Here is a 16,743-nt window from a genome sequence, read left to right on the forward strand (position 1 = left end):
GACTGACACATTTGCTCAGGCTCAATATACTGTCTGTACTATGAATAATTGGACTTCTAATATTAATGTCCTTCATTGTCCCGATGAAATCGTGGAGGGGACTGTAGATCTGTTTACGTCCTTCCGTACGTCACACGCGATATCAGATATCACTGGCCCGATTTTGACGAAACTTCGGTGAATGATGCGTCTTGCGGTCATTTACAAAAGTACACTGATTGGCCAGATGGTGGCGCTATGACAAGAGATTGAAAATGCTAATTTTGAAAGGTCACGCCCCTCACCCACTTAAAGTCATGAAATTCGGTAGTCTACATAGGTGCCGCTCCTCAGTCCTCACAAGGAATACGTTTGTCTCAGGGATCGATAAGGAAGACAATGATGGATTTTTCGTCATTATGAATTTTGTGAAACACTTAAAAGATTTGTATAACTAACCCAAGATAGACCAGAGCCTGTCGTTTCCAATGGAACAAATGAATCATAGGGGGCAGAACAAACAAGGAGGTGGGCAGAGCCAACTACGAGCTAGTGAGATCCTATTGGTGCGTTCTATAATTTATTTGCATATTTCCGTCAGGGAACGCCTGCTCTGTGAAGTGTGCAACAATTCAATTCGCCCTTGCACTCCTTCTTAACGCTATTTTTAAAAGACTTTGGCAAAGGGTAAAGTCTACAAAACTCAGTCCACTATGTTTGTTACAGATTTTAGTTTGGGAAACAGAAAACTTTATGGTGGTAAAATTTTTCATCGATGAGAAAATTAGCAGAATGTCGGCCAAAATCCATCTCGCTCCATCTTCTCCCACTTGCCGGCCACTGGGCTTCCTCTCATCACCAAATTTCGTAGTGAGTGGAAAAGCCAACTTTCACATTTATACACCCGGTGAAATATCTGGCTCATTGTTCGATCTGTGACGCTACTCTTCTGGCACCGAATCGAGAGAAATAGTAATGGCGTCTTTTTGTAGGCACTAATTCCGCCATGGTTCGTTCGTTGGACACAGCATATGAGGAAAATTAATGGCGTTTTTGTAGGGTTTTTGGATAAACGCCGAAAATACGGTCTGTGGTAAACACATGGTTTAAGAGATATTATACGTTTTGTTCTATGAGATAATCTTAATCATCTGTCACTTTTTTGTGAATTCATAAGGTCATGTTAACTGACTGCTATTATCTCATAGAACAAAACGTATAAAATCACCTAAGCCTGGGTTAACCTCAGACCTTATTTTCAGTGTTTATTCCAAAACCCTATTCTTTCCCCATTCATTTTTCACAAAGGGATGGCTGAAGGAAGCTGAGGTAGCTTAACTAATTTCAGGGTTTTAGGACTACAAGCTGGGGAGCTCTATGCCAGATCTGCACGAAACTTGATATGTGGCATCTATGGACAAAGGTCTCTCAATGCAATATTTACCTAAAACAACGTAACCAATAAACATGCACATGGGCGTGGTCTGGCACAAATGCATATAAATTTGTCAAGGATATTCGTATTGTAACAGTTTGGCAAGAACATTCATATCGACCACACGGTGGCACTATTACGGGCACATGTTTATATCTCGATCTGTTCGACTCAACAGTGCTGAAATTTGGTAAACATCCTCAGGGATTAGAGTCTAGCTAACCAACGTGATCTCAGACACCACTGGCCAGATTTTGACAAAACTTGGGTGACTGATGCATCTTGCCTTAGCGATCCATCATTTACAAAATTACACTGTTTGGCCCAAGGGGGGCACTGAATCATTCATAGGGGATGACATGTTTACTGTTGCCTTGTTTTTGCATGCATTTAACTTAATTATAGGTTCTTTACAAGGTTGTGTTCAGAGCAGCCTACAGCGAATACCAATCAAATGTGATTAGCCTTCCCTGCTCTGCCTATTTGCCAAACGTCTCTCTCTCAATTCCAGCAGAGGTGAGCATGGCCTTTTCTGCCAAATAATTGTGTCACTAGTGAATGAAGATCAGAACGCTTTTAATCCATATACACACAAAATGAACAAATTAGCAAAAAGCAATCAATATTTTGATCAAATGAAAATGTATTTACGATATTCTGAAAGTATTTTATGAATATATACCAGTTATCACATTTCCTACATACAGTGCATTCAGAAAGTATTCACAATCCCGAAGTATTCACGGTACCCAGTCACTAGAAAGATACATGCGTCCTTCCTAACTCAGTTGCCAGAGAGGAAGGAAACCGCTCAGGGATTTCACCATGAGGCCAATGGTGATTTTAAAACAGTTACAGAGTTTAATGGCTGTGATAGGAGAAAACTGAGGATGGATCAACATCATCGTAGTTACTCCAGTTTGTAAAGAATACAAATATTTCAAAACATGCATCCTGTTTGCAATAAGGCACTAAAGTAAAACTGCAGAAAATGTGGCAAAGAAATGTACTTTATGTCCTGAATACAAAGCATTATGTTTGGGGCAAATCTAATACATCACTGAGTACCACTCTTCATATTTTCAAGCATGGTGGTGGATGCATCATGTTATGGGTATGCTTGTCATCAGCAAGAACTAGGGAGTTTTTTTAGGATAAAAATAAACTAAATAAAGCTAAGCACAGGCAAAATCGTAGAGGTAAACCTGGTCCAGTCTGCTTTTCAACAGACACTGGGAGACATATTCACCTTTGAGCAGGACAATAACCTAAAACACAAAGCCAAATATACACTGGAGTTGCTTACCAAGACAACATTGAACATTTCTGAGTGGCCTAGTTACAGTTTTGACTTAAATAGTCTTGAAAACCTATGGCTGTCTAGTAATGATCAACAACAAACTTGACGGCGCTCGAATAATTTCTTTAAGAATAATGTGCAAATATTCTACAATCCAGGTGTGCAAAGCTTTTAGAGACTTACCCAGAAAGACTCACAGCTGTAATCGCTGCCAAAGGTGATTCTAACATGTACTGACTCAGGGGTGTGAATACTTATGTAAATGAGATATTTCTGTATTTCATTTTCAATAAATGTGCATACATTTCTAAAAACATGATTTCACTTTGTCATCATGGTATTGGGTGTAGATGGTTAGGAAAAAAATACATATCATCCATTTAGAATTCAGGCTGTAACAACAAAATGTGGAATATGTAAAGGGGTATGAATACTTTCTGAAGGCACTGTAACTGAGTAAAAGAAAATATAGAATACCCTTTGTCCCTTATTTAAGCAAAATCCTATAATAGACATTTACTCTGGAAAGGCTGAACTAGGTAAAAAAAAAAAACAGTGATACATGTATTGAAAGTGTAATGAGTTCATTCACGTAAAGTGCTTGCACAATCTAGTTGAAAATACAGTGAAATCGTAGCATTTCCCTATTAAAGTAGGATGGCATGGAATTATATATTGCACAGGTGAATCATTTAAAGGCACAAACCCAAAAAGCACAGGTAGTTACTCTAACACATTTTTTAATATTTGCATGAAGCCAGGGGGTTCAAAGAGAAACTCTTACTGCCATACCGTGAAGGACTCAGTATTTCCAAGTTTAAAAATACCTAACATGCATCAACCTCATAACAGACAAGAAAAAAAAGAAGAGACATGTAGCTACAGATCATGAAGCAATGGGCAGAGGGGTGGGGCAGAGCATGTAAGAAATAGTAATGTCACAAGCATACAGTAGGTGGAGGCAGTCCCTCATTTTGGGATTTACCTTAATAAATAAACAAGTGCTAAACCAAATGTACATGTACAATCAATTAGCAACAATGGGTGCGTTTAGACAGGCAGCCCACTTCTGATATTTTTTCCACTAATTGGTCTTTTGACCAATCACATCAGATCTTTTCACATCAGGTCTTTTTCAGAGCTGATCTGATTTGTCAAAAGACCAATTAGTGAAATAAATATCAGAATTGGGCTGCCTGTCTAAACGCATCCAATGAGACACGAAAATCTATATTTAGAACCTGGAATGTTCCTCAATCTTATGCTCTCCTCTGCTTGGCGAGGAAAACTGAGGATTGATCGAGAGACATTAACATTCTATGCTTATGATTTAAAGTAACTGTCCAGTGAAAATCACACTTTTAAAAGTTCATATTCTGTTAACTCATACCTAAATAATGTTGTTGACTCATCCTATACTCGTATGTGGCCAAAGCATAAATTGGAGAAAAAAACACATCAAAAACTCTGCCTCAAACTTGTATCTCAAAGACCATTTACAAAATGCTTGCCATTTCCTTGTAGAGGATGAGCTGGCCAATCAGCGGTCTACTCTGATTAATATTTTTTATGACCGGTATAGTGGTGAGGAGTCGTCGCCTAATGTGTCCGGAAGAGACTTCGCCATTAATTTACTGTATTCAGGGTTCACTCAAACATTGTTTTAAGCTTTGTTTCACTATTGACAGTTACAGTTGATTTCGGGATTGTATATCGATTCGCTTTCCTTAAATATAAGTCATCTGACGTATTAATTTCAGTCTCTGAATTGTTTAGTCAAACTTTGCCGCCAGCTCCTGATATCAGGACATAAAAACGACAATCTGTTTCCCGAATTAGCCTAGTGCACATGTGCGCACTAGGCCCGAGCTTGTTTTCCCCGGTTTTCCCTGGCTAAACTAGCTGGCTAGCTGAACTATGCTAGTTTTTGTCCTCATTGCCAAACTTCATTAATACTGCACCCTCCACTTCAAGACTCCTTTGCTAGTTAAACAATTATGTAACTCAGACATTTGCTGGATAGAAATGTAAAAATGATATGTTTTATTGTTTTGTTAAATAGTCTTGACTGGTTCGAGATATCTGTCGTAAGACGACGGTGGTGAAGGATATCGTTGCTACTTAACGCAGATCCAAGTTCAGTTTTGAGATTCACCAGCCTCATTGGCATAGGGTTAGCTGGACGTTTCTGACTGGTCTTGGAACTGTGACAACGGCCAGCTTCTCCCAGCTTGGCTTAATGGGATATGTAGTGATTTTGCCAACACAGCCAGATATTTACAGTCTTGTACCCTTAAACTTTTTAAAAAAGATTGTTGATTACATTTTGGAAGGAAAAATATTTAACCTATATTGTAATTAATTATAGGTCATATTTGATAGAAATCGGGAAACACTGGACAGTTACTTTAAATAAAATCAATGTTTAGAAGACACATACCAGAAGTACAACTGAGCTTTGAATAGCAGTGTAAAAATAATTTGTAATAGCAGTGTAAAAATAATTTGTAATAGCAGTGTAAAAATAATTTGCCATGCAACAAATACTATCAGAAAATTTGTAAAGCAGCAAACCTTATCAGAAAATGACATACTTAGGGTTGCAAAAATCCAGTAACTTTCACCAAATACCCTGGTTTTCCACAAAACCCGGCATCCTCCAACCAGGATTTCTGGAAAACCTGGGGATTTTGGGAAAGTTTCCGGATTTTTGCAACCCTACTTATACTAATACACTAACTACTGCATTATTGTACGTTTCGAAATCGAAGGGTCTTTCAAACTGAATTTGCATATCGCCTCTAGAACTTCTGTTGTCATGAGAACCGTTTCCTATAAAACCCCATTAAAGGACAGTAGTCTAATCCCAATAACCTGTGGGTGTTAAATTAGCATATAAAAACAATTTAAAATAAGTAACTGATCAAGTGATACATTGACTGAAGTAATTAAACCTCAAGAAACTTAATCAAATAAATTATATTATTAAAAGTACAATTAAATTCAGATCAGAATGAAACTAGACAGTATCATTTCCAAACTCAGACAGTAGTAGTGCATCGAAGGATTGCCTCATTAATTTCATGTTAAAATGATATGCATATATAAGTCGAGCCCTCTTTTCCTATGAATAATCTCAGACCCACATTCCTGGTTTCCCTTGCTTTATGACCACAGGAAACAACATATTCGAATGTAATTGATTGTGGCGCAAGTCCCATTAGCCAAGCTCCAGTGCTTGGAGTGAGCATGCTTTTCATATCAAGGGTTCCCGTTGGTTTCATGAGTTGCCCTCAAAGGCAAGGTTGTCATAATGGGGCTGGACGATGTCCACCTGGATTGACCCTGGGCCAGGATGGCGCCCCAACGCTGCAACAGGAACATCATTACCAGTCAGTCAAGCCCCACATGTGCTGCTAGAAAACAGTACAAAAACCAGCCTGCTGGTCAATATTTACTTTGGCACAATCACTCATACAGATGTCAATGGATAGGCAAGCTAAATAGAGATGAGGGAGACGGAAAGGAGGCACTTTAACCCCAGACAGTAACAACAATACTAGTTGTTTGATCAGGGATAGACTTTGTAGTGGACTTGTTGATATCTACTTGAAGCAATCAAACTAACTAAACAAAAATAGTATTAGAAAAATTCATTAATGGGAATATCTAACCACTATAATTCAAATATGAGTGGCAAAATTCACACGGTATGTCTTGAGCAAGGGCTTCAGGACATATTATCGAGCTAACGTGAAAGCCAGCATCTTCCAAAGAACCCACACAGAGGTACCACTACCAACTGAACAAAATGACTCCCCCTTATCTCTATAGACAACGCTTATGATGTGAAAAAGCTATCAAAAACTATTTTGTGTGTCTTACTCTCATACATGTGTGTCTCTTCTGCTGGGCTGCTGGGCTCCTCTGTACCCTGTACAGAGGCATAGCCTGAGGAGGCTGTCTCACTCCGGGTGTCCTCTGAGACTGGGACCCTGGGGTAGGACCTTGTGTTTGGCTGCATGGTCAACTGATGACTGGGCTGGTCCACCTCCGGCTGCTGCTCAGGGGGATTGAGTTGGATAGATGAATATCATCACTTTCTTAAAAACAAAGCCATTTCAGGTCCCACTACAGGTTTCAACTTGCAACCCTTGAGAACAGCAATCTAGCATGTTTGCCTATTCTTCTTAAACAATAACCACTAGCAGTGTAAATACTATGTTTAATCTAAAACAGTCTTTAATCAAGAACTTCAGTGAATGACAGTCAAAGTTTATTTCAAAGTACTGGGTCATGCTGCAAGGTGCAGTTGCCTACCTCTACTCCCAAGGCCATGAGGATGTCACATTTACACATGGGGCAGGTCCTGTGCTCCAATAGCCAGGGCTCAATGCAGGTCTTATGGAAGAAATGACTGGAAAGTTAAACAAAAGAAACAAATAAGAATAATGATGACAATCACAAAATGAAGGCAGTTGGAATAGCAGACCGGGTAGGCCTACTCTACTCCATTTGTCAATATTAAACAATTAATTAAACAAGCTAAAAGCCGCTGTAGTTTGGTACATACTTGCAGGTGAGCATGGTCAGCACGTCGCCAGACTTGTAAGCGTCAATACACACTGCACAGGTGTCAGCATCAGGCCCAGTCTCCTGAAAGACAGGTTTAAAAATACATTGTAGTGGCACTGAGCATACATTGGGGGTGTGAACGTTTAAAACTATTGTTGCACGGTATACCGGTACCACGGTAATATCACGGTACCAAAACACCATGATACTTACGATAACAACATTTTAGAATACCGTAGTACAGTTTCATATGATTCTACCGACATTTTCAGCCCTACCGATCTAAAGAACCTGTTGGCACCTGTTATAAAATGTTTAAAGTCAGTTTTGTTAATAAATTCAGGTGAATTTAAGCAACAGCCACTAGTCTCTTGTATGCACAGGTCCAATAATATCCACTTTACATTCATGCGCATATCACTTGTGGCAGTGTATCAGCCAGCTGCATCCCCTACCAGCCCTCAAAGGCACTGCATGGTCAATCGGCATCTGCATTGGCCGTGCAGCATTTACAGTGATACGGCCTCTGCAGAAGTGTGAATTTCAGTGACAGGTTTTTGGAGAATGTTTAGAAAACGTGAACAAGCGTCCGGGGGACGGGGCGAACAGGATGCTAGGCACCTGATTTTTTTCCACCGTGGTATCGCGATACTACTTGGTATCGTGATACTTGGCCTGGTATCGTATTGTTTGTAAAATGTTGATATCGTGACAAGTCTAAACGTTCAAATGTTTAAACGAAATTGGGATGTTAACATTAAGAAAAAAAATCCCTAACCAATTTTTTTAATTTTTTTGGGACAAAATTAAAATCACAGTGCAGTTATTACAGAACTACCACTAACAGGTCGCAATCATTATCAGAAAGGGAAAAATACAAAATACCTAACGCAACAATGCTCTAACGTTGGCTGAGAAAAATGGCTGAGAAAGGCAAGCGAAAGCAGCAAACAGCCTGCTCTGCCCCAAGTCAGTACAGCATCGAGTCTGCTGCTGCACTGTGCTTTTAGCTGACCCAACATTACAACGTAGCGATTGGTGCTTTGGAAACATACTGAAGTATGGACTGGCTGCTAGGAACATGTCTACAACTTCATCAGCAAGCTGTCAAACTAGCGTAAATAAGATGCAAGAAGGGCTGGGAATTGCCAGGGACTTCACGATTCAATATCACAATACTTATTTGCCGATACGATATGTATTGTGATTCTCACGATTCTATATGTATTGCAATTCGATAGTGCGGTTTTGTTGCAGGAGACAATTTTGGAATATTGATAAGTTGGGACGTCGAGTGCGCATCGTCTCAATGCTCATTTTGGCCAAAGCACTTGCAGACTCGAGTGGGGCCAAGTGTTAGGTTGAGATTCAGCCTATGACTCTGCTGCAGAGAAACAAGAGAGAGCATGAGAAAACAAGTTATCTGTCAGGGAAATAAAAGTTTGAAAATATGTTGTCTCACTATTTAATAAGAAGATGGAGAACAAGCTATAGGATGAAAAATTCTGGAGTTTTGGCGCAGGTACAGCCAAGTAGCAAATAAATTATATCGATAAAATTGTCAAAACATATTGCGATATGTAACTATCTATTTTTTCCCCGATCACTAGAGACAAGCTACACACTGTTTATCTGTGCAGTGCCCATCATCCTTAGCAAGCTAGCTGATTTCATATGTGTTATTTCATAGTTGATGTCTTCACTATTATTCTACAATATAGAAAATAATAAAAAAAATAAAGAAAAACCCTTGAATGGTAGGTAGTAGTAGTAGAGAGATGTCATTTTGTTTTTACAACTTTCTCACTGTCTGTCAGAGTACACGTCTGTGTTTGCCCCAGTGCCCGTATTTTATAGCGAGCGAGTCATGCACAAGGCCAGTCGCGGGAGACAATTTTGGAATATTGATAAGTGGCAGTTGGGACGTCGAGTGCGCATCGTCTCAATGCTCATTTTGGCCAAAGCACCGGCAGACTCGAGTGGGGCCAAGTGTTAGGTTGAGATTCAGCCTATGACTGCGGTAGATAGAACTTCCTTTCCCCCTAGCGGTCATACGCAATAGGACCACCATACGCAATAGAACCATATTCTGCATTGTGAATTCACATGGAAATTTCTTATAGTTTTAACGGAAAACCGATAAAAAAAAAGGCAGTTTAAACGTTAAGAAAATGTTTCCATTCGTCACATCCCTAGCATACATACAGGTAGTCTTCATAAGAGCCTGTGGTCCTAGGCAACCACTATGTGTGAATTTTTCAGGAACGGAAAATTTGATACTAATTACCATGGTTTCTGGGGAAAAACAGACAGTCAGTTCCCCATAGACGTGTTGGTTGTTAAGCAACAAAACCGACGTGTGTGCAACTATGGGGCAAAACAGACAGGGTTGGCTTAGATTGTTGACAACATGTAAAATATATTTCATCTCCAAGAAATTTGCTTAACAAGTCACGTAATCAGTTGCATGGACTCACTCTGTGTGCAATAATAGTGTTTAACATATTTTTTTATGACTACCTCATCTCTGTACCCCACACATACAATTATCTGTTATCTCAGTTGAGCAGGGAATTTCAAACACAGATTCAACCACAAAGACCAGGTAGGTTTTCCAATGCCTCGCAAAGAAGGGCACCTATTGGTAGATAGGAATATCCCTTTGAGCATGGTGAAGTTATTAATTACACTTTGGATGGTGTATCAATACACCCAGTCACTACAATGATATAGGCGTCCTTCCTAAGTCAGTTGCCGGTGAGGAAGGAAGCTGCTCAGGGATTTCACCATTGGCCAATGGTGGCTTTAAAACAGTTACAGAGTTTAATGGCTATAATAGGAGAAAACTGAAGATGGATCAACAACATTGTAGTTACTCCACAATACTAACCTAATTGACAGAGTGAAAAGAAAGAAGCCTGTACAACAGGGGTGTCAAACTCAATCAGCGCACGGCCCATATTGAAAGAACAACGAATTTGCAGGCCAGACAAATAAACATGCATACAACTGCGACCCAAACTGGCCATTCTTTTATTTGAAAAGATATGGCCCTTTATGTCTACTTATGAACATATTAAAACAAAATATATAAATAATATTTGTCCAGCCTTTGCTACTATGCTTGCAGATGTGCATAATATGCTGCGACCCTAATTAAAGTATTTAATAACTCCAAATAACAAATACGTAGCTAGGTTGTTGTAACATTTAAACGTAAAACATGTTTAAAAAATGTTTTGCACTGCATGGATTTGCATGGTGTTTTGTTGCACGTTTAGTTTTTTGGTTATTCATTGTCAAGCTTTAAAAACCGAAGTCATACTGCAACATTTTAGTAGCCTAGCTAGGACTGTGGCATGTGTCTGTACACTTTCCCTCCGCTGCACGCTGTAAACGAGACACAGGAAAGCAGCGCAATTGACATTGAATTCACTGATGCGAGCGCACCAGGCTGTAATTTCATAAAGTAGATGACTCAACTGTTGACTAATTTCTACTCGCTTGTGTGTCCTATTGTCCTTTAGTAGTAATGTATACCTGTGTGTGAATCCTTTATCTTACAACTTTTTGACAATCAAGATGACATTTTCTGTAGGCTAAACCAATGACCCATTAGAACTGAAACTTGGCATGGACATTTAGCCTACAACACCTTTAAACTTTCGGTCAGTGGCATTAGCGATGATATGATACAGTGCACTGGCTGGCTCGTGTGAGGGTGTGTGTGTGGGTCTGGGTCTGGGAGGAGGGGTGTGTGTGTGGCAATGCACTGCCGTTTGGCGTGCAGCACGTTGGCAGTGCTTGCTGTGAATTGTTGTGCAGCGCATCGGGGGCAGTATGGAATGGGCCAAAATGAATTGACAACCGAAATCATTGCGCAGGCCTTGTGATTGACACGTGCTGTACAGAATAAAAACATTCCAAAACATGCATCCTGTTTGCAACAAGGCACTGAAGTAACACTGCAAAAAAATTGGCAAAGCAATTAACTTTTTGTCCTGAATACAAAGTGTTATGTTTGGGGCAAATCCAACACAACACATTACTGAGTACAACTCTCCATATTTTAAAGCACAGTGGTGGCTGCATCATGTTATGGGTATGCTTGTAATTGTTAAGGACTGGGGAGTTTTTCAGGATAAAAATAAACGGAATGGAGTTAAGCACAGGCAAAATCATAGAGGAAAAGCTGGTTCAGTCTGCTTTCCACCAGACACTGGGAGATTAATTGACCTTTCAGCAGGACAATAACCTAAAACACAAGGCCAAATCTACACTGGAGTTGCTTAGCAAGAAGACCGTGAATGTTTGTGAGTGGCCGAGTGACAGTTTTGACTTAAATCTACTTGAAAATCTATGGCAAGACCTGAAAATGTTTGTCTAGCAATGACAATTTGACAGAGCTTGAAGAATTTTGAAAATAATAAATGGGCAAATGTTACACAATCCAGGTGTGGAAAGCTCTTAGAGACTTACCCAGTAAGACTCACATCTGAAATCACTGCCAAAGGTGATTCTAACATGTATTGACCCAGGGGTGTGAATACGTATGTAAATTAGATATTTCTGTATTTCATTTTAAAATAAATTAGCAAACATTTCTAAAAACATGTTTTCACTTTGTCATTATGGGATATTGTGTGTAGATGGGTGAGAAAAATATATATCTAATCCATTTTGAATTCAGGCTGTAACACAACAAAATGTGGAATCAGTCAAGGGGTATGAATACTTTCTGAAGGCACTGAAGTATGGAGCACTTAAACGCTTAATAAAAATGGAGGGCAAATTTGTGTTTAAGGTAATATAAACCATATTGCTAATAATATGTTTACCATCAGTTGGTAGAGCATGGCGCTTGCAACGCTAGGGTTGTGGGTTCGATTCCCACGGGGGGCCAGTATGAAAAAAAGTAATATATATATGCACTCACTATCTGTAAGTCGCTCTGGATAAGAGCTACAGTATCCTATTTGACAGTTTAGGCTTGCACTTCTATAAATACTGTATATCTTCATTACCCACCCTAATCATCAAATCTGCTAATTAAACTGTAAAGGTCTGAAAATGGTTACTTGTTTTACTTTATTTATTTTGTAATACCTTAAGACCTAAACATTTTTGCAGCTTAAGAGACTTCATGTGTAAGGCTGCCATTCGCTGTTATGCTGCAACCCTGTATAGTGCAGGGCGGGGGAACCGGGAAGGGGTGGGGGTTATGGAAGGGGGTTGAATGGTTTACAAGGAGGATTTTCTGGGTGGGGAACGAACAATGGGTGAGTTTCCCAGTGGGTCCTGATTGTTGTTACACATCCATGTGCTTACAAACACTAAATATAACAATTACATCATTAATATAACATTCATTTCTGAAAAACAATGGCAACACTAGCTATTCTCTCTTGGAATTTGAAAGGACTAAATTGTCCTATCAAACATTCCAGCTGTCTTGATATCCTAGCAAAAAAACATATGTGAAACATCACAGTACAGTTGAAAAAGATATGGCAAATAGAAATCCAATATGGATGGTGTTAAGAGATAGATGGGAGGTGTTGAATGGAGCTGAAGGATGGGACTAATAACAACAACTAATAACAACAAGATAACTAATGTAAAGCATACTGTGTCCATAATAAGTATATAGGTTATAGTTTGAGAGCTTTTGTGAAAGAGCACAGTAAGAAAGATATGACATATAGAAGCAAACCGAATGGACATCATGAAAATGATTGGAGAAGTTGAGCGTAGAGGAAGTTCAGGAGTAAAAACAAAATAGAATTATTGTAAAATTGACTGTGTCCATAAAATGTATATAGTATGTTTAAGCTGGAAGTAGAGGCCTAAGCGTTGTTGTTCACTAGTTTACTCCAATTAGGGAAGGCGTGGTGGGGTTGGAAAGTAATAAAGGGAAATATATATGTATATACAGTGGGGAGAACAAGTATTTGATACACTGCTGATTTTGCAGGTTTTCCTACTTACAAAGCATGTAGAGGTCTGTACTTTTTATCATAGGTACACTTCAACTGTGAGAGACGGAATCTAAAACAAAAATCCAGAAAATCACATTGTATGATTTTTAAGTAATTCATTTGCATTTTATTGCATGACATAAGTATTTGATACATCAGAAAAGCAGAACTTAATATTTGGTACAGAAACCTTTGTTTGCAGTTACAGAGATCATACGTTTCCTGTAGGTCTTGACCAGGTTAGCACACACTGCAGCAGGGATTTTGACCCACTCCTCCATACAGACCTTCTCCAGATCCTTCAGGTTTCGGGGCTGTCGCTGGGCAATACGGACTTTCAGCTCCCTCCAAAGATTTTCTATTGGGTTCAGGTCTGGAGACTGGCTAGGCCACTCCAGGACCTTGAGATGCTTCTTACGGAGCCACTCCTTAGTTGCCCTGGCTGTGTGTTTTGGGTCGTTGTCATGCTGGAAGAACCAGCCACGACCCATCTTCAATGCTCTTACTGAGGGAAGGAGGTTGTATGGCCAAGATCTTGCGATACATGGCCCCATCCATCCTCCCCTCAATACGGTGCAGTCGTCCTGTCCCCTTTGCAGAAAAGCATCCCCAAATAATGATTTTTCCACCTCCATGCTTCACAGTCGGGATGGTGTTCTTGGGGTTGTACTCATCCTTCTTCTTACTCCAAACACGGCGAGTGGAGTTTAGACCAAAAAGCTCTATTTTTGTCTCATCAGACCACATGACCTTCTTCCATTCCTCCTCTGGATCATCCAGATGGTCATTGGCAAACTTCAGACGGGCCTGGACATGCGCTGGCTTGAGCAGGGGGACCTTGCGTGCGCTGCAGGATTTTAATCCATGACGGTGTAGTGTGTTACTAATGGTTTTCTTCGAGACTGTGTTCCCAGCTCTCTTCAGGTCATTGACCAGGTCCTGCCGTGTAGTTCTGGGCTGATCCCTCACCTTCCTCATGATCATTGATGCCCCACAAGGTGAGATCTTGCATGGAGCCCCAGACCGAGGGTGATTGACCGTCATCTTGAACTTCTTCCATTTTCTAATAATTGCGCCAACAGTTGTTGCCTTCTCACCAAGCTGCTTGCCTATTGTCCTGTAGCCAATCCCAGCCTTGTGCAAGTCTACAATTTTATCCCTGATGTCCTTACACAGCTCTCTGGTCTTGGCCATTGTGGAGAGGTTGGAGTCTGTTTGATTGAGTGTGTGGACAGGTGTCTTTTATACAGGTAACGAGTTCAAACAGGTGCAGTTAATACAGGTAATGAGTGGAGAACAGGAGGGCTTCTTAAAGAACAACTAACAGGTCTGTGAGAGCCGGAATTCTTACTGGTTGGTAGGTGATTAAATACTTATGTCATGCAATAAAATGGAAATTAATTACTTAAAAATCATACAATGTGATTTTCTGGATTTTTGTTTTAGATTCCGTCTCTCACAGTTGAAGTGTACCTATGATAAAAATTACAGACCTCTACATGCTTTGTAAGTAGGAAAACCTGCAAAATCGACAGTGTATCAAATAGTTGTTCTCCCCACTGTATATTTGCGAGAAGAAGAAAAAACATATGGGGGATTGGAAGTGATGCAGACAATTACATTGATGGAAGTTACAATCTATCTGCAATATTAAAGCTGATCTACCCCCAAAAATGTTTTAATAAATAAAGAAATAAAGAAACCATATTGATGTAGCAATACTCCAAGAAACACACCTGCTCCATAAGCATGCACATAGAATGCAGACCCATTTGTACAAACTGGCTGCTTTTTCATCAGCCCCAAACAAAACTAAAGGTGAATGATACATAATAAACTCAAAATCACCATCTTAGGTAAAGGCGAAGACCAAGAAGGCAGAATCACTTTCAGTAAATGTATCCATAAAGGAAATAAAATGGCCTTTACTAATGAATGCCATTTTGGACATGCAGGACAAATCTAATAAGACTAACTACAATCCACACGCAACCAAAACGTAATTGATGCCTGGTGAGCACATAATCCAAATGCAAATGAGTACGCTTTCTACTCAAAAAGGCATAAAACATGCTCCCAAATCGATTTTATATTATTATCTACACCTGTATTTTCTAAAACTAAGAAAACAGAAATTTGACATATGGGCTCGTCCGATCCCCACGCCAACTACTGCCAATTAAAATGTCAGAATCTCATAAAAGAGCCACACGATGATGTTTCAACATTTCATTACTACAAAAACCTACACTCATAATCATCAATAAAAATTCAGCCGGTGACCCCCGGATTCTATGGGATGCCACCAAAGTTTTTACTAAAACTAATGCAACTGCATTTGCATTTGGGTTGAATAAATCACAATTAAAGAAAATATCAGAATTGGAAATGTTAACTGCGTTAGAGCTTTCTCAACAAACACTTTTTTCAGACCAAGTAGCTAGCCCTCTTTCCAAGTCAAGACAGAACTTACATTTATTGACAAGACAGAGAGCAGAATTTGACATCCATCGAGTTAGACTCAACCATTACTTTCATGGTAATTGTCCAAGTCATTTACTGGCCAACAAGCTACGCAGTAATGATCAATTAGCTGATGTACAGTGCATTTGGAAAGTATTCAGACCCCTTGACTTTTTCCACATTTTGTTATGTTACAGCCTTATTCAAAAATTGATTACATTAAATGTTTTCCTCAATCTACACACCATACCCCATAATGACAAAATGAAAACAAGTGTTTATATTGTTTTTGCAAATGTATTAAAAATAAAAAAAACAGAAATACCTTATTTACATAAGTATTCAGACCCTTTGCTACGAGACTCGAAATTGTGCTCAGGTGCATCCTGTTTCCATTGATCATCCTTGAGATGTTTCTACAACTTGATTGGAGTCCACCTGTGGTAAATTCAATTGATTGGACATGACTTGGAAAGGCATACACCTGTCTATACAAGGACCCACAGTTGACAGTGCATGTCAGAGCAAAAACCAAGCCATGAGGTCGAAGGAATTGTCCGTAGAGCTCAGAGACAGGATTGTGTCGAGGCACATATCTGGGGAAGGGTACCAAAAAAAATCTGCAGCATTGAAGGTCCCCAAGAACACAGTTGTCTCCATCATTCTTAAATGGAATAAGCTGGGAACCACCAAAACTCTTCCTAGAGCTGGCCGCCCGGCAAACTGAGCAATCGGGTGAGAAGGGCCTTGGTCAGGGAGGTGACCAAGAACCCGATGGTCACTCTGACAGAGCTCCAGAGTTCCTCTGTGGAGATGGGAGAACCTTCCAGAAGGACAACCATCTTTGCAGCACTCCACCAATCAGGCCTTTATGGTAGAGTGGTCAGACAGAAGCCACTCCTCAGTAAAAGGCACATGACAGCCCACTTGGAGTTTGCCAAAAGGCACCGAAAGGACTCTCAGACCATAAGATACAAGATTCTCTGTTCTGATGAAACCAAGATTGAACTCTT

General features: G+C 39.8%; 1 protein-coding gene across 5 annotated transcripts in view; it reads right to left on the reverse strand.

Moving 5' to 3' along the window:
• Positions 1–1,973: 1,973 nt before the first annotated feature.
• Positions 1,974–16,743, reverse strand: part of LOC311142381 (E3 ubiquitin-protein ligase RNF128-like) — a 52,680-nt gene continuing 37,910 nt past the window's right edge. For 2 of the 5 annotated variants that reach the window (XM_084178032.1, XM_084178029.1), the window contains 4 exons: positions 7,288–7,370; positions 7,035–7,131; positions 6,600–6,774; positions 1,974–6,083 (listed from right to left, as the gene is read on the reverse strand). In XM_084178032.1, the coding sequence (XP_084034158.1) occupies positions 5,995–6,083; positions 6,600–6,774; positions 7,035–7,131; positions 7,288–7,370 (444 nt within the window). In that variant the 3' untranslated portion in view covers positions 1,974–5,994. Of the gene's footprint in view, positions 6,131–6,599; positions 6,775–7,034; positions 7,132–7,287; positions 7,371–16,743 lie in introns of all 5 variants that reach the window. The other 3 variants (XM_084178030.1, XM_084178031.1, XM_084178033.1) reach the window with 3 other exon arrangements.

Source organism: Coregonus lavaretus (genome assembly GCF_964263955.1).
Source record: "Coregonus lavaretus genome assembly, chromosome: 15".
Taxonomy (NCBI): Eukaryota; Metazoa; Chordata; class Actinopteri; order Salmoniformes; family Salmonidae; genus Coregonus; species Coregonus lavaretus.